The 17,670-nt window shown below is 49.8% G+C and overlaps 2 protein-coding genes across 9 annotated transcripts in view; one reads left to right on the top strand and one right to left on the bottom strand.

Moving 5' to 3' along the window:
* The window catches only part of LOC104068449 (T-box-containing protein TBX6L), a 36,200-nt gene extending 22,497 nt beyond the window's left edge, over positions 1-13,703 (top strand). For all 8 annotated transcript variants that reach the window (XM_054082128.1, XM_054082125.1, XM_054082122.1 and 5 more), the window contains one exon: positions 65-13,703. In XM_054082128.1, the coding sequence (XP_053938103.1) occupies positions 65-491 (427 nt within the window). In that variant the 3' untranslated portion in view covers positions 492-13,703. The remainder of the gene's footprint in view (positions 1-64) is intronic.
* CRKL (CRK like proto-oncogene, adaptor protein) overlaps positions 12,587-17,670 on the bottom strand; it is a 17,736-nt gene continuing 12,652 nt past the window's right edge. The window contains exon 3 of the mRNA XM_009571371.2: positions 12,587-16,503. Coding sequence (XP_009569666.2) covers positions 16,369-16,503 — 135 coding nt within the window. The 3' untranslated portion in view covers positions 12,587-16,368. The remainder of the gene's footprint in view (positions 16,504-17,670) is intronic.

Here is a 17,670-nt window from a genome sequence, read left to right as displayed (position 1 = left end):
GGTTTTCGTTGGTTTTCCGCTGCGGTAGGTCTGACCGACTCTCCTCTCTGCCCTCGGGGCTCAGGTTCCATGAAGCCGGCGACAGCCAGCAGCTTCCCACCCGTGACGCCACAACCTTGAATGATTTCCGGGCAAGGTGCCACCCCTTGGATCTCGCCACGGTGCCTGAGCACGACTCCAAACAGCTCCCAGAGGGCTTCACCAACCTGCCACCGCTGCCCCCGCCTCTGCCTCCTCCCCAGGACTACACAGGAGTGGTGAACATGGCTCTAGACTCTGTCGGGAAACCTGCGGCCCGGGCGCCCGTGTACAGTCCCTACGGCACCGAGCAAGGGCTGGGCCAGTGGATGGTGCCTCCCCACGGCCAATACAGAGCCATGAGCTACTCGGCCTTCTCCACAGATTACAACGCCCAGGGGGCTCCGGGACACGCGCACGGGACCGTGGCAGAGTGGAGCCAGTACCCGCTGTTCCCCTACGCCTGCTGGTGAGCAGGGAGACCCTTCCTGATGAAAAAACTGAAAGAACATTGTAGATTTGATCAGATTTGCTCTGGAGGTGACTTCTTGAAGCCTTGCCTACGTGAGGTAAAGAGGTATTGCTGCAAGCGGTAGCCTGGGACATCTTCACTTCTTTGTCTCCTTGCACAACCCACTGTGTTTCACATGCAGCCGCAAAACCAGCAGCTGCCCCGGCACTGTCAGTGCGGGTCTGGCTGAATCAATGTGTTCTGCAGTGCTTTTTTCCCCAACAGGAGTAGGAAATCACAGGAATTGTCAGAGCGGGATTTAAAAAGCTGCCCAGGTCTCAGTCCCGGACTTTTGCACCCCACCTTTGGCAGTTTCCAGAATCCCTTCCTCCCAGGACTTGCATGCAAGGAGATCGGGGCTGGGGAGTTTCCGTAAGCTATGCCGGTGGCTGAGGAGCTATAGAGACTTAAGCAAAATGAGCAAGCTCAGTGCCCCCATGAGCAGTTCCCTCACTTAGTATAGTCAGACTAAAGCTAGAACCTTGCCTTTCCTCCAGCAGCATAAGAGAGTGAAACACGCAGCGACGTGTGTGTGTCTGGAGCATGTGGTGGGTTGTGCAGGCAGGGAAGTGTTTGTCCCACGCAGGAGAAGTGTTGTGGCTGCATGTCCCCTATGCCCATCCCTCTTCGGTCATCCAAGATTCGCAGTCAGTGATGCACGCTGCTTTCTGCCGGTGGTGGAAGGAGGTTGTTCACAATGCAGGGGCTGCTCTGGGTGTTTCTAAAGCCCTGGGGCTGTCAAAAACGGTGCCGAACAGCAGTGCTGGCTGTGTCACTCTGACCTCTTCCTTTCCAGGGAAAGGAAATCTCTCACTGTGAACTTCTTCCTTGTTCCATCCCCTGCCGCCCCGGGGAGTACAACTCGCCGTCACGGTTGCTGTGCTGCACTCTAGCAAGCTCTGCCAATGGGCCGTTCTCCCCAGCCTGGCCAGCACGCACCCACTGTAATTAACACCCTGCAGGCACTAAGCTGTCTCGTGGTGCGCTCAGCACCTCCCAAAGTAATCTTGCCACTGTCTAGGAGTCCGAAGGGATCTCTTTCCGTGTTTTGTTATCAGAGCAGTGTCACTTCCACTACGGCTGCGATCCCATTGCGTGCAGGAGCTGATCTGCCCACCGCCTTGCACAGAGGAGTGCGTTTGATCTTCATGTTAGGAGGGGGCAGCATCCCTGTTTGCCCAAGAGGCAGAATGGCCCTGGAAGTGGGGTCTTGTTGGAGAGGCTCTGTGCTTCTCATGGAGGACAGACATGTTTCCAGGTGTTATTTAGGGGATGTTTTCTCATTAACACTTTAAATAAATGGCTGCATGACCTGTAGCCATTGGAGCAGACCTGGGCAAGTTTGTGACCACTGGTGCATCAGGACTGTGTGCGGGGACATTGGAGAAGGCTGCACACTGCTTTGTTTGGGTACCAGGCCAGCACTGAGCACATGTGTAGTGTAGAGGTGTCGAGCTGTGTTTAGTATTGTTAAAATTACTTCAAGTAGCCCTACAAATTTGTGAAACTCAACCGCAGTGGCTCCTTCCTTATTTAAATAGTGTATTTTGTACCACAATTATGATATGTAACAAAGCCTGGTGCTTCGCCCTCGGCATCACAGGACGGGTGTGACCTGTGTGGTGTTTCTTTCTGTAAAGGTCAGGCTTCCCCAGAGTGTGTGCACAATACCCCACAGCCTCGCCTCCCCTAGCGCCCTGGCCAGCAGGGATGGGGACCTGCCGTGTAGGACATGCATATGGATGCAAGTGACTCTGAAAAGAAATGTGGCTGGGCAAAAAAAAGTGGAGGATCTTGTTTTGAATCCAAGAATGTTGTGCTCTCCTGCTGCCCAGATGCTGGCTCTGTGAGGAGAGGGGGGCTGGAAGAGGCTGTGATAGAGGAGGAGAGAAGCATTTCCTCTCTCACCATTAGGAGATGATTTTGCCACCGTTTTCCCCTCTTTGAAATCAGATGAGAAGGTGGGTTAAGGAGTTCAGTGCCTGGAGTCCAGTGCGTAGGCACCCTGGGGGCACCAGGCAGTCCTGGGACCCCAGCGTCATCACTGCCAGTGCCACACTGACAAGACAACAGAGTAGTGCCTTACCCACAGGCCACTCGGTTAGAGCCCTTTCTTTCTCTTTGAGGTGGGGTTGTGTTTCCCTCTGTCACCGGGTGCTGAGGATGAAAACCCTGCTGCGATGAGCGTGAGTGAGTGTGGCGAGCTGGGAAGCACAGGGGAGCTCCTGTGCAAACACCGGTGTCCTGTGCTTCATTCCAAGCACAGCAGAGCTGGTTTGGCAGACGGCTCTGCAATAGGGCAAAAGGCTCGGCCTTGTGCCTAGGGAGAGCCAGTAAACACTCACCAGACTTCTGTTGGAACACGACTTCTTGCTGTACTCGGTGACTCACACAGCTCCTTAGAGGGGTGCCTGCGCTCCTTAGAGGAGTGCCTGTGCTCACTAGAGGGGTGCCTGTGCTTTCCTCTCTGCAGTCTGTGGGTCGAGGCTGCAGCTGCCTGGCTTGAGGAGCTGCTGGAAACGCTGCTGTAGGTGTGTGCTGTGCTGCTGCCTCTGCCTTTTGAGCTCCCACTGCCTTGTTTTCTCCAGCCGTGGCATTTGAAACTCTGTTTGAGCTTGACTGAAAAGCTGTTTTTGCGCACATGTGAGATTATTGAAGCTCTCAGAGAGGCATTACATTAAGGGCAAAGAGATATGCGGAAGGCCGGCCATGAAGACCAATAAAATAAATGCTGAAGTGTGGGGTTTGTGCATCTCTCTCACGCGCATCAGTGGCTCCACTTTAGTCCTGGTACCTGGGGCCAGTCTGTACATGCGTGGCGCATGCTGTTGATCTTTGTTTGTTGTTCTCCAAAGCGCGTTCTGGGAGCCCCAGGTTATCTGCTTGCCTTGCTAGATGTGACTCAGGCTCTTGTACGAATTCTTTGCAGCAAACTGTTTATTTTCTCTGCATTTTCTGTTCCTCTCCTGCAGAGGAGTTATATAAGGATGAGGGCAAATGGACTATAAATGGGATCCAAGGAAATTTCCTTTGGGAAATAAAGATCCTGGTTTATTTTAGTTTCTCCTACTGGTTTTTTGCAGCCTTAAGCTTCTCCTGACACTGCTTCAGTGCAGATGGGAATGGCAGAAGAATGCTTTCCTGCCAGCATTGCAGTTCTTGCAGAGATAGATGCATCCTGGTGAGTGGCTGCAGGCTCAGGAGAGGCGCCTGGAGCTGCTTCCCTGCAGCGTGGCAAAGTGCTCCCATCTCCCCATGCCTCGCAGAAGGCACGTTGAGTCCGCATGGGGTGCAGGAGCCTGTGTGGCCCTATGCTTGTACCCGCCCGGTCACCCTCTGACTCTGCAGAAGGGACTACCAGCTGGTTTCAGCAAGAGCTCAGCCTCAGGGCCCAGGTGGCTTCGTGCCTGTGGTGGAGGGTGGGGATGGCCAGGGAGCAGCAGTTCCATGCCCAGGTGGGCTGGGGCACTCACATCACCCCACAACTGCACTGAGCAGGACTCATGTCTTCCTTCTGGGCTGACCCTACTGCCCAGCATGGTGTGTCCATCATTTGGTCCCTGGAGAGCCTCCCAGGAGCCTGGGGCAGGGAGTTCCCTTGGCCAGGCTGTGCACTGAGTCACCTTGAGCAAATCCAAGCAAGCAGCACAAACCCCCTTCCAGGAACAACATTCTTCAAGTCAAATGGTTGTTTATTGCAGAGCTTAAAAGCCACTTAATTCGGAGCCTCAGGTTGGGATCCCATAGAGAGCCTCTTAGGGGGGGATGCAGCATTTGGCTGACAACAACAAACAGCAGCTTGGACCGGCACAAAGCCAAACGCCTCCTCCCCGGGAGCCGGGAGCTGCTGGCCCCTCTCCCTGCTCATCAGCAGCCAAATGTGCGTGTGCAGGTGTCTGCACTTTCCTGCTCCTCCTCAGCCTCCACTGATTGTGTAAAACGGCTAAGAGAAGAGAGGAGGGGTGAACTGCCCAGGGCCAGCTGGAGAGGGGAGGACAAATGTCCCCAGAGCACAGGGAGGGGTGGGATGTTGTGTTTTCCCCCTGTGCCCCAGGCGATGCTGGCCCCAAAGCCACCCCTAGGTTAGCTGCTTGGGTAGGAGCTGTGGGGTGCCCATTTGTGCCTGTTTCTCCGGGCTCGGTTCCCGGTTGCTCCAGCCGCTGGAAGCGGGTGAGCCCCTGGCCGGGCTCCTCCAGGTCAGCTGGTTTTACTGTTGTGCTTTGCGGAGACAGAGTGAGGTTAAAGCGTGGCTTCGAGATGTTACAGCACATCTCAGCTGGAGAAACCCAGGCCACGTCCTGCCCATGTGCCCACTAATGGCCCTGTCCCCATCCGCTTGCCTCACACTGGAGCAAATGTGCTCGGTGTTTAAAAGGACTCCATCGATCTGTGATGTTCTGAAGGCCTCACAGGGCCCTGCTTCCTTTGAAGTGCAAAAGCATCTGTGAGTCCTGCTCCATTTGTGTTGGCTGGCAGGGACAGCCCGGGAAGCCCCTTCAGCACTCGCATTTTGGGGTGCACGGGGACTCCCTACCACAGGGAGAGGGGAAGTGAGGACAAAGGCGTGAAGCTTGAGTCTAGGTGGGGGTTGAGCTCAAGGTGCTCGGGATGGAGCTGTTCCTGCAGGCCAGGTTCCAGTACTCCAGTCTTTGGGAATGCTTTGCCACATGTTTTTCTGGGGTGGGTGCATTGATTAGGAATGAGGGGAAAAAGCTCCTGGCTCCTTCCCACGGTGGTCCTTGGCTCCTTGTGCCAGGAAGCACTGAGTGATGAAGAAAAAAGGAGAGACCTGGGCTGCTTTGGATAATCCACCATTCAGGAGCTGGATTGCATGGGTGGGGGGAAGGACGACCAGCACCTGTGAGGGTCTCTGGTGTGCACTTGAATGTTGTTGGAATGTAACCCAGTCCCTGCTTGGTGTGTGGGCATCTTGACCTGCGATTCTCTCCATCCCACCTCCCTGGACAGCAGGACTGGCCCTGTGCAGGTTGCTTGTCCCTATTGGGATGTTTTCATGCAGGCACTAGAGTGACTGTGTTTCTGGAGCCAGAACTCCATGGCTCCTTGGTTATCCCTGGGGCAGTGGTGGGAGAGTGGAAGAGACAAATCCAGGCCTGGATTGCAGGGGCTGCCCACAGCTGTCCCGCACCTCCCGGATGGAGCACTGGGTTTCCAATTTCAATAGGGCCTCAGCAGAGCGGTGGTGGCACCTCACTGTTGGAGGCAGTAAATGGGCTCCCATCTGGTTTTAATGATCAGTAGCACTTTGGTGCTTGTTTATTCCCATGCTTTATGCCTCAGCAATAAAACACTGCATCAGTTTGTTCAATCTATCCTGGTGCTGGATGAAGGTGGGTTCACAGCCTCTCACAAAGAGGTCCCAGCGGTACGCAGGATGTTGGGCTTTTAGACAGCTGGGCAGAATCAGATGATGTGGCAGCAATTAGTTTGAAATACGAACATCAGTGGGCAGTGTAGAAGGTAGGGAGGGCAGCTCATCATGTGCCTGGCAACGAAACCTTGTCCTTGGCTGAAAGCAGGACACACTTGGTTCTGGAGCTGGAGCTGTTCTCCCTTCTGTCCTCCAGGACTAATATTATATTGATCTAAGAAGGAATCTGTTTGTGCGGGGCTATGGACATCTCTGGTGTCACTCCCTCTGCCTCGCACACACGTGCCACCTGCCCAGCATGTCTGGGAGCAGAGACCCTGTCCACGGGCAGGCACTGAGGAGCAGCTCATCCTCCAAGAGGATGCACAAGAACTGCTTGCATGTCTCTGGCAGTCGGTATCTGGGGATCTTGCATCATTTTTGCAAATGCCAGTGAAGCTTTTCAGCAGGTCTAAACATGACTGTCCTGCGGGAGAGGTGGGGACGCTCAGGGAAAGAGAGATGAGAGACAGTAAGCCCAGAAGGGAGAAAGGGGCTCTTTGTCTCCCTTCTGACTTTTATAGAGACTTGGAAACTTTATGCTTTCACATCTTCCATTTGTCTTCTACCTTAGTGGTAGAGGAACAGTCTCTGCCACTTGATTTCCCAGCAGGGTACTCCTTGGAGGAGCTGTAACTCTTGCCTCCAAAGAATGTTGATCTTCAGCAGCGATCCCTTTTCCCAACTGTTAGTCGAGGCCTGGAGCTCAAGGTTGGCAGTTAAGGAGAGAAGAATTTCAGCAAGCAAATGATCCCGCATCCCAGGCTGATCAGGGTCCATTCCCTCTGTGACATTGATGTTGCATTTGTGCTAATTTCCCTTGGAAGTTCTAATGCAGGAGAGCAATGAAAGCAAACTTTTTCTCAGGCTGCTTTTATGCACAAGGAAGGAGGAAGGCAGGCAGCCACTGCTCCATTTGGTTATTGCATTTCCCAGGGTTGTCCACCCAGCCGGGGCCGGACTCCCCATGCTCCCTGCTGCAGGATCCCAGCTGGTGTACATTTGGAGCTTCGGAGAGCACCACGGAGATCTGTCGGGTCCCAGCAACATGTGAATCAAACTCAGCCCCTCCAACCTTGTCAGGTACCTTTTGAAACAGGGCTCCATGTGTCAGTGTGGAGGGAAAGGGCTGTTACAGAGCTGAGGGGGTTTTGCCATCATCCTGTCAAGAAGGTCTGTCTGCTTCTCCCCAGGGTGAGCCTGGCCTCTGCCTTTGATTGCAAATGAGGTAAAGGGCCAAGTGTTAACAAAGAAACCTCCCTAGCCCATAGGTAGGTGCAGCTCCTGGTCCTGGACCACGCTGATGGTGTAAAAGCTCCTAGAATCAGGGCAGAGCAGTGTTACAGTGCCCCGGAAAGAAGAAACCCTCCTCCCTCAGGGTGTTCCTAGCAGCCTTGTGCTGCTGGAACCTAGTGGGGCTCCTGGTGGTGGGAGACAGCGAAGGCAGGCAAGGGGGCACCACACTCATCCTCACAGCCCAGAAAAGGGGATTGGGAGGAGAAATACTGCAGTTCCTGGGATCTGGAGGTGGGAGAGCCTGCGAGCTGCAGCACGAACTCCTCCGAGTCCAGACTATAAAGCATTTAACGGGGCTCTCCCAATTGCCTGGCCTATTAGTTTTATGGTGGGGATACAGCAAAGATGCAGTTGATCTCCTTTTGCCATGGTAATGAAAATGTGACCTTAGCAAGGAAAGAAAGCCTGCGCTTTAGTAGTAGTAGTGGGAGCACAGGTTTGGGAGCCGGAGCTCCCCAGCATCCACCCCCTGCCACTGTGGCAGAGCGGGGAGGCTCCACACGTGGGTGTGCTGGGCAGGGTGAGCCTTGGGGTGCCTGAGCCCCCCCTTGAGCGCTGCCCAAGGCTGGAGCTGGGTGGCTGTGCAGGGGCACAGTGCCACCCAGTGACTGCAGGGGACTGGCGAGGGTGCAGCCAGCCAGGCGGCTGCTGCCAAGGTGCAGAGGCCTGGAAGTCCCAGTGAGGGTGTCCCAAGGTGGTGAAGAAGACGGAGAAACTCAAGCAACCAGCACCGTTGCTGCTTCGTGATTGACATGCACCAGGGATGAAGCTCCCATGCTGTCACAGCGTGCCTAGAGCGGGGCTTTGCGTGACTGGGCTTGTTCAGGTGCTGACACAGGCTGAGTATGGAGCAAGATGGGGCTGAATGCGCTCATGTTTTGGGAGGGACCCTGGCAGCAAAGCAAGCGCAGGAGGTTACCCAGGACGAGTAACCTGTAGGGAGGCTGGGTCTTTATACTGGAAGTGCAAGAGGGCTGCCCAGGCCATGTAGTCATCCTGGATAGACCAGGGTTGCCACCTGTGCTGCCTCTGCCAGGTGAGGCTGGACTGGAAGGGGACCTTTCATGTCAAGGCAGCTTGGGCATTGATGACAGCCCAGCGTGGTGACTTCCTGACTGGTACCCCGAGGTTAATGTAGGACGTTTCCTCCTTTCTGCCCAGATCTCGCCTACAGTCCTTGCTGAGTCGAGCCCTATGTCAGGTTCTCAGGCTGCAGCAAGCATTGACAGGCAGCATGGATGGTGAGGGAAAAGAGTCAGGTACAGTGGGGTGCGGTGTCAGCAGCTCCCGAGGTGGCTCCCTGCACTGCGAATGCCTACCCAGCAATGCCCTCACATGTTTCCAGCAGGGTCTGTCTCCTGGAGGAGGCACAGACTGTGGCTCTATTTTGGGTGATGACTAGAGTCCACAGAGAGTTTGGCAGCAGGGAGGGCGTTAAATCAGCCTGTCCTTCCCCAGGTACACGGTCTCTTCCCTCTGCTCCCCTCCATTTTCCATAGCTGATTCAATGCTGTGCTGCCACTGGGCTGTGGGGGGTTGCCATGTGTGACTGAAACCAGGGCACTGCAGCAAGGGAGGCATAAGCCCTGCATACCTGATGGATGCAAGTCCTACATCTTCCTGCCCCATGTACTCTTTTTGTTCCTGGGCTGCTCTCCAATTCGTCTTTATTTTTGTCTACTTCAATTTAGGCCAGTGTTGATACCACAAACGCTGCTGTGGAGTCTGCTGCACAAACCTTGCTAGAAACCTGGCACCTTGTCCCACCAGCTGGAGAGCTGCTACCATCCCATCACCCTGTCCCACCAGCTGGAGAGCTGTTACCATCCCGTCACCTCCCTCTGCCTCATCAGACGGTCACTGGTGCTGGGGAAGTTGGGTCACACCCCACATAGGCAAGGGCTGCTGCTGAGTCCTGGAGGTGACCCGTGTGTTGCTGCTGAGGTTCATCCTGCAGTTTGGGACGATTTCAGCCAGGGGGTTCCAGCAGCACAGATGCCCCGCATGTGTCAGGCAGACCTGCACTGGCATATTCAGCAGAATCCCAGGACACAGCCAGTTTTAGCCTTTCCATTTCAGCCTCCCCACAATGCGTCCCATGTCCAGGCCAAGGTGCTATTTCTTGCAGGGAAATTATCTTTGTTAATTTTAGCTCTAATTCTCCAAAATGCTGAGTAGCCACTGCTATTCCAGGTAGTCAGGGTAGCGGGAGGCACTACTGGTGAGGGATAGGCCTTGCTCTTGCATTAAGAAGACCAAGGCTGATGAATTGCACTTCCTTTGTGCCATGCAGTGTGCAAGGCTGCATGCTCAGCGGGAAGCCCACCTAGGGCTGTGTGGGCAGCAGTCATTGCAGCAGCCTCGCAGCCAGATCACCGCTGCGATAACTGCAAAGAGAAAAGCTGTTTCTCTTCATGGTCAGTGGATTACTGGTACCACTAGTGACATGGTGAGGGCACAAAGGAGGCAGTCCAAGGTTACAGAAATGGGTTCAGCACGCAGAAGTCCCAGTGAGAGGAACCTGACTGACCTCACAGCCTAGGTCAAATTAATAAAGTAATATAAAAGACATTTAAAAACCCTGTGATTAGAGACTGGACACAGAATCACTGTGGGTACTTCACACTAATGCAAAAGGGGCAAGTTTGGCATTTGTAATGTTATTTTTTGTTTGTAAGATAATGATGGTGACTGCACTCTGAGGCCTGGCTGGGTTTGTCCTTTCTGTCAGGAGCATCTTGGGAGGGCTCATCAACTGACCTGGCTGCTGAGCAGTGGTGGGCTGAGCAGAAGTTGAATGCCAAGGGTTTCAAACCAGCTCCTGTCCTTCACTTATGTCGGTTCCCTTTGTCTTTCTGAAATAGCAGCTCTCCTCCACCTCGCCACTTCCCTGAGTGCTGGGGCAGCCCCCGGGGCAGCTGGAGAACGCAAAGCAGCACAGCCAGCATTGCCTTTCTGCCCCTCTGCCATGCAAGTGAGAGCTCTTACTGCCCCAGGGCTGGAGAGGATCCATTAGATAGACAGATTGGGAAATACTGTGGAGGGAAGCACAGTGGAGGGGTGCTAACAGTCCATGGGATCCACGCTTCCTTTTGTCCTTTAGTGCTTGATTTCTCGACCAAATGCCAGATTGCAAGTGAAGGCTTTTTCAGCGCTGACTTTCAGCTGCCCTTGTTGGACCAGCCAGGACGTAAAAAGCAGGTGCCGGTTCCCTGTGGATTCCCCAGATTTAGCTCTGATCCCTATTGTCTGGTGCACCAGCAGCATTAGACGAGTGCAGGGGAAGGTTCTAGTTACAAAATGCCTGGAATTAAGGAAGCAGGTGCTGGGAAGGTTATCTGAGGCGAGTGTTGTGCTAACTCCACCGGCTCTCGCTCCCCTGCCTGCCTCCAGGACAGCATGGCAGGGTACCTCCTGCAGGTCATGCGCTGTGTGCCCCATGAGGGGCTGCTGGGGTCCCCTGGGAGCAGCTGTCACTGCACCGAGCAAGGGGATTCTGGTGCGAAGCAGGAGCCCTCAAGAAGCAGAGATAGGTCCAAGTCAGAGGGGTTGGCACTGAATTCCCAGGCTGCTCCTGTGGCAGCTGGTCCAGCTGGAGCAGCACTGATTACCTGTGTCAAGATGTACATATACTGGCCCATGCTAACGAGTTACAGTAATTGGTGCAACTTTGGCTGAGGGCAAGCTCTCAGGGCTCAGATTTCAGAGCATGAGGCTCGCTTTGGGACAGCTCCTTTCCCTGCTGCCTGCCTGTTCCCCTTGGACTCCTGGTCCTGCACAGGACGGCACAGTGCCTGCCAGAGCTTACAGCTTGGGATATTAAGGTAACCTGAAATCAGAGCTGCTTTACCTTACCCCATGGAGCTGCATCTAGGGGTTTGGCAGCTGCTGCCACAGCAGCTGACCCACCCTCCAAAACAAGGTGGAGGACACAGTGAGGGACAGAAACCGCTACCACTGCTCCAAGGTAGGCCCTCCCTGCTGGGGAACACAAACCTGGAGAGCTCTACATGTGCACAAGCCACACGATTGCAAATCACACCAAGAATTACAAGGAAACCCGTTCTTTGGCTGTGGCAACATTTTATCGGTGTCCACAGGCACATTTCTGACTGGCAGAAGCTCCTCCAGGCAACTCATAGTCGACTCCAAAGGAGCATTTGTTATTGCACTGGTTTAGAAACAAAACCTTTTAATTAAATGAGGATGACAAAAGGGGAAATGTCTATAGAGGGAGCAGATGCAGGTAAAGCAGGTGGTGCTTGCTTTGGCTGCATAAACGGTAAAGCAAGAGCTTCTGAACATGTAGTGAGAAGCAGCTGCACTACAGGCTGGCACTGCAGCATCTGCTGAACAGCACAAGGCAAACAACATTGTTAGAAACGGGATTATCCAGCCTGCCGCCAGCAACTTACCTGTTCACGCTTGTAGATGTGCAATACTACTGCTTTTCTCTGAACATGACCTGCCCAGGGTGACCACCTGATGATAAGACACTGTGCAGAGTTGGCGGTGAACATTTATTAACATCACAGGGAATGCTACACATCAGAAGACAAACACAAGGCTGTGAACACCCCAGACCCCAAGCTGTTTAGACTTCTCCTTCACAGCAGCTGAGTGTCTGATGTTCCTTCTATCTCTCCACATAAGACCATCTCAAGTTTCAATACATCGTTAAGGATTTAACTGAGCGATGCCAAACATTAAAGACCTCCAAGTTCTCATGAGTGTTGCTCTCAATCTGGACTGACTGCAGAAAGGCAGATGACGTCCTGTTTCTGTTGTGCCAAAGCAGGTATTTATGATGTGTTATGCTGATGCCTTTCAGCAGCAGCTCACATGCCAGTCATTCACTCTCCAATACTTGCACTGGTCACGCTTTATTTATTCAAACCACAGTATCCTAAATCCAAACCATACACATAAACCAAGTCAAGGTTTCTTATAGAAGGTGGTCAGGGTTTCTATGGAGACCCTTCAAAACCTTGGCAAAAGAGCAGCATTAAGTACAGTGCCAGGAAGAGCACCAAGATGGCTGTTGGGTGGAGACTGCAATCATCTGTATGACCAGAGATGCATCTTCTCCAAGTGACCCTCTGCTGCATGGCAGTCTGGGCCTAGAAGAGGCATGAGGATGGAGCAGAAGTGTATCACTGAGCCTGGCAACAGCATTTGCTCCTGCTTAACTCTTCCCTTGATTCTGCAAAACTGGGGTTGGCACTCTCAATCACCCACACAACAGGGCATCAGAGTGACAGAGCGAGGACTGAAATACTCTAACAGTGTTTAAGACTAAAGACAACAAATAATACTGTAAGTTGAGGCAAGTTTTATTTAGACTGTACAAACAGGGCACTGGGGGAAAAAAAAAGTGGCTTGATGTTGGGACCAGTTCTATGAAATAAGTGGAGTAAGAAATTAAAAAGGCACTAATCTTAAGAAAAGACACTCCATATATTCTAAGAATATAGTTCATTTAATACTGTTAATCTTGTAGCACAAAAAATAAACCAAGCTATGATCCCCAAAATAAACTTTAAAAGCTTACACTTTAATATTATTGCCTGAAGATCATGGTCTTTAATTTACATTTTGTGTTTGGAAGTTTACACAGTGAAGACTGTCTCAAATACAAGGCCACCTTTCCCACTGAAGTAACTGTATCCTTGTCCCAAACCACTTCCATTTCCCACAACCACCAGGAGCTCACAGCTCTACAAGGACACTCATGGGTCCCCAAGGCAGTCTGTTAGGCAGGTCTCACTTTCCAACGCAGGGATTGAGGAAAACGCTTGAAAACTTGACTAGAAAACAAAGGCAGCCCACTCGTTCCCAGGATGTGAATACAATATAAAAAGTACTTTACAGGCACATGAAATGGCACAAAGAATGCTGTTTTTTCCCTTTACAAAAATAATGTTCAGGCTCTTCAGAGCCCCAGCCCAAACAAGATATTCCCTTTTGTTTATTTATTCCTTCCCAATTTGTAAACAATCATGAATTAAATTAGCGCTTATCCAGTGATGGCCACTGATTAAAACAGTTTTCATGTCAACTTTTAGACTGGTCAGAGGCTTCCATGTCTATATACACATGTACACAACAGGAGTCCAACAGAAGCCTCTCACGATAGTTAACTACTGTGGCACCGGGGCGCTGAACCAGCTCTCAGTTAAGAAGCAGGAACAGCTGTAATGGTGCATAGATTGAAGCCATTGCTTGTGGCTCTCATGCTTCACCTGAAGGATACCTGACACGCCCGAGGAACAGTTACACTGACAGGTTATCACTCAAGTTTAGGAGGCTTCATAAAGCAACAAACAGCACACGTGTAAGCAAGCAAGGAGCAATTGAGAATCCAGAGTCCTTCAGAGAGAAACACAAAACTGATCAAATGCAGCCTTTATAAGAAAGTACTTGTCTCCTAGTAAAATAGCAAAGACATTTTGAAGCAAGGTTACAATCAGCTTAGACTGGTCAGTATGCTACATTTAAACCACATTTCACATACCTGAACCACACTGTTGCTACTCAAGAGACAAACACTGCTCATCCATGGCCCACAACCAGGTTCACAGGCATCTAAGAATTCTTGTCTTTGCATCAGAAGCCACTATACGCATATTTTGCATAGTTGTGAAGGTAAAATACTTTTTTTTCTGCAGTATCAGACAATATCAGAACATAATTAAACCTTTAACAATGCTTGTGTTCAAAGCATATAGTTTCTACAATGAGGGGATGAGTTGAGACGTTTATTGCAGTAAAAGAAATCCAGGTCAAAAGCTGTGCTCAAGATCTCAAATCTCACAGTATTTATTCACCATGCAAAGGAAGAATTCTACAATCAGTCTTCTGAAGAGCTGCCTGTAACTAGGTCAGGTCTGAAATAAGATTTCTCTGCAGCAGACTGAGTTTAGTGCAGTTTCTGTATTCCAAAGATGACTTTCAGTAGTATAAGCTATGTAGTAAACTTATGGGTACAGTTGGGGCATAGAAAAAGCATGACCTCCTTTAGTTGAGAGAGCTGCATAGCTTTTCTTCGCAAGACAAAATGTCAATGCCTATTGTCAAGAATTACTTTTACAGCACCAAACACTTCAGTCAATGCTACTCTACTTCACAGTTAATTTGGTAGTAAAATACTCTACAAGAACTTCTAGACGGTCAGCCACTTGCCCACTACTACAGAGAACAGCTACAGATGAACAGAGAGACTTCTTCAAACAACCCCAGCATAGCGACTGTCTTGTTGCCAACATCAGTCTTGCAATTTCTTCAGTGTCTTCCAACTAAGGATCCCATGGCACTTGTACACGAGCTAAGAACAACCTGCTTTTATTAGGATCAAGCGACACAAATCAACAAGAAAACATGCTGGAACTTAAGACAACTCTTATGTAATGTGACATTTATAAGAACCGGTAAGATTCTGAAGTTTCCCGTTTTGCTACAACTGACAGCCTTCAAAAGCTGAAAAAACAGAGGCTGCTGTCTTCCTGTCAGCTTCTGCAACAGGTATTTTTTCTTTAACCAGGCAGTATGAAAAGGGAGGGTCTGCAGTTGTAGTCTTTGCAGACATGTATCCTGTTAATTCAGTGTTCAATTTTTTTTAAGAGCATTCCAGTTCACCTACAAAACACACATAAATGCGGTGGCACAGGATACCACTCTACCTAAGCTTTCCTATCCTGTCCACAGGCTGAGGACATAACCTGCATGGCATGAACTGTATACACGTAGCTGCAGCCATGTAGTTCCTTGCTGCAAGTACAGTTGCAGCAGTACTGCTTGCGTACGGGCAAGGGGAAGAAGTTATACCAGTAACAGACACCTCTGTGGCCTCCTCCAGCCTGAGCACTCCTTTAACTCACATGGGGAACACAGGCAGCTCACTGCAATTAACTGTTTTCTAGAGGATGCTCGGAGGGGAGGGACCTAGGGCCAGAGCCAACTCTGTTGGGACGGTGAAAAAGGATGTAAGCAGAGAGCTTGGGATGCAAGCAAGTAAAAACAGGGAGGAAAAGAAGATGAAAGCAGCTCTGGAAAAGAAGCACAACAGTGTGAAGACATCCTAGAAAAAATGTAATGTGTTTGAAAGGAAGCTGTCAACAAACTGGGGCTGGCAGAGCTGGGAAACTTTGGAGAGATGAGGGAACCAACAGAGAAATAGGTGTCAAAGCTGTATGTTTAAATAAGAGGGTTTTATCGGTATTCAGCAAGTTCTTCTGTCTCACTCCTGTCCTACCTCTCCACATCATGGCAATCTGATCAAGTTGTCTACTAATAACAGCTTGATAACGAGCACTTCTGTACTAATACGAGGACACTTTTAACACTGCAGAAGAGTTGTACATAGCCAAAAGTGTTTCCCTTTAAAGCTTACTTGCTACAGTTAGTGCTTGCAAAAATCAACAGAAATGCGCTCAGTATGTCAAAACCAGGTTACAAGTATCAACCCCCCCAAAGTTTCCTTATAAATAAATGCCTCAGCTTCAATGCAGCTCAATCAATGGTTATTCGCATTTAACACAGTTTCAGAAAGGCCAACAACAAGCTTCAGAGTTAACAGAAAAGAGCAGCTTCTAATACAACTGCTTAGAATACATAAGCTTCAATTACTGTCCTTGAAAGAGACCATCATTTAAAATGTACTACCTTAGGACAGGTTCTCTTAAAACTAAGTCTTCTTCAGTCCTAAAATTGCATTTTTGTTGTTGCTTTTTGTCGGACAGTAATGCACGGGTTGCATGTTTTTTCTAACATTAGGGCTCTTCCTACTAAGTAAGCCAGAAAAAGTCCATGGAAGGCTCAACAGGAAAGGATTTCTTCCCACACTTCTCTGCTATACACTGGTTCAGTCTTCTCCAGCTTAAGGCCCAACAGTATCTTAAAAGTGAAACTAAATTCTGGATGACGCGTCTACAGTATGAAGGTCAGGCAGTGACTTCAGTTGTGTATTCCACATGTATAGTAAAAGAACTGTCAGACTGCAGCAAGCTGGAAAATGGGCAATGCTAGCAATGTGCCATTAAGTCATCATCCCACCTCAAACAATGCTCATGATAGCCAGGAAAATGAAGCAGCAGTGTGAATTGGGCAGAGGGAATCATTCGTTCTCATCTGGGTTTTGAGGATCAAATATTTTGACATGCGTGAATGGGAAGAGCCCTTTTCGACCATTGACTTCTCCTTCCCACTGACCGTTTATATTCATCCTTGTAACCTTCACGATATCTCCAACCTGCGTAATTAAAAAGAAAAAAGTTATCCCTTGTGGGAATCATCTCTGAAAGAAACAGAAAACAAATGAAGAGGAACAACAAATACAAGCCCATTACACAGGAAAAACCACCACCCTCATCTTGGCATAAGGGTCAATTGTAAAGAAAAGTTACTTTTACTTAACTAAAATACCAACATTTTGCTGCTAAACATGATAAACCTGCCTGCACTCCTCCTTTTAACAAAATGTATATTTCCATATTCAGACAAATTGCTGAAGTACACCTTTTCATACAGGAAAGCTTAAAACTTGTTGTTAAAGCAACAATATATTTAGCCTAGATATAAACCAGAATTGCTAAAGCTACCATCAGTAACGAGATGCAACACCCATTCCAAAGAGCACAGTACTTTTTGTGGTTTTAACTTCAGCTGCCTTATTGCAAAGGAAATTCTGTTCTTTGAAGAGGGATTCCCATGGCAAAGAAACGACTGTTGAAATTCTAGTTCTCATTATCACAGCCTGAGAAGCGCCTGTAGCATACCCCAACAATGGTATGCTTCAGAACTGCACAACAACAATCTCTGGTTTTTTCAAGTATTAGATACACAGACTCTAGCTTTATTAGCTGTTTCAACCTCTACTTCCTGCCCAAGAATTTGAAATGGCAATGATGACACATCAGCCCCTTCCTACCATGACTGTGTCTCTTCCTATTTGGCAGCGAAAGATGAAAAGAACTAAACTATGATGAAGCAAGAAGCATTGGCCCAGTGAGCCTAAGTTATACTCTTACCATCGTTCAGTGCCTGTATTTAATTTGGATTAGCACAATTTACAAAGTAAAATATCCCATGTGATGAGTAGCCTTTCAGATCTGCTGAACAGTCATCTCTCCATCAAATGCTTTGGAGTAGCTGCACATGTGGTCTGCTGCAACAGTTCTAGTGTTACACCTCCCTTCCTGTTTACTCCATTCACACTGTGGTAACTACAGTAAATATTAGAAAAGGGACAGTAGCAGCTAATAACTAGTTTCACAAAAAGCAGACCCAGCCTATGACCTGGTGAACAGTTCCTAAGTTTCTTCCATAAACTAGATCCAAGCTCTTTGCAGTCGAGTCTCATTTTACCAAACTACTTCTGTGAAATCCAAAGGTAATTAGTTTTGATTTTCTTATTTAG

The sequence above is a fragment of the Cuculus canorus genome, chromosome 17, assembly GCF_017976375.1.
Source record: "Cuculus canorus isolate bCucCan1 chromosome 17, bCucCan1.pri, whole genome shotgun sequence".
NCBI classification, from domain to species: domain Eukaryota; kingdom Metazoa; phylum Chordata; class Aves; order Cuculiformes; family Cuculidae; genus Cuculus; species Cuculus canorus.
This window is presented reverse-complemented; position numbering and strand designations above follow the sequence as displayed.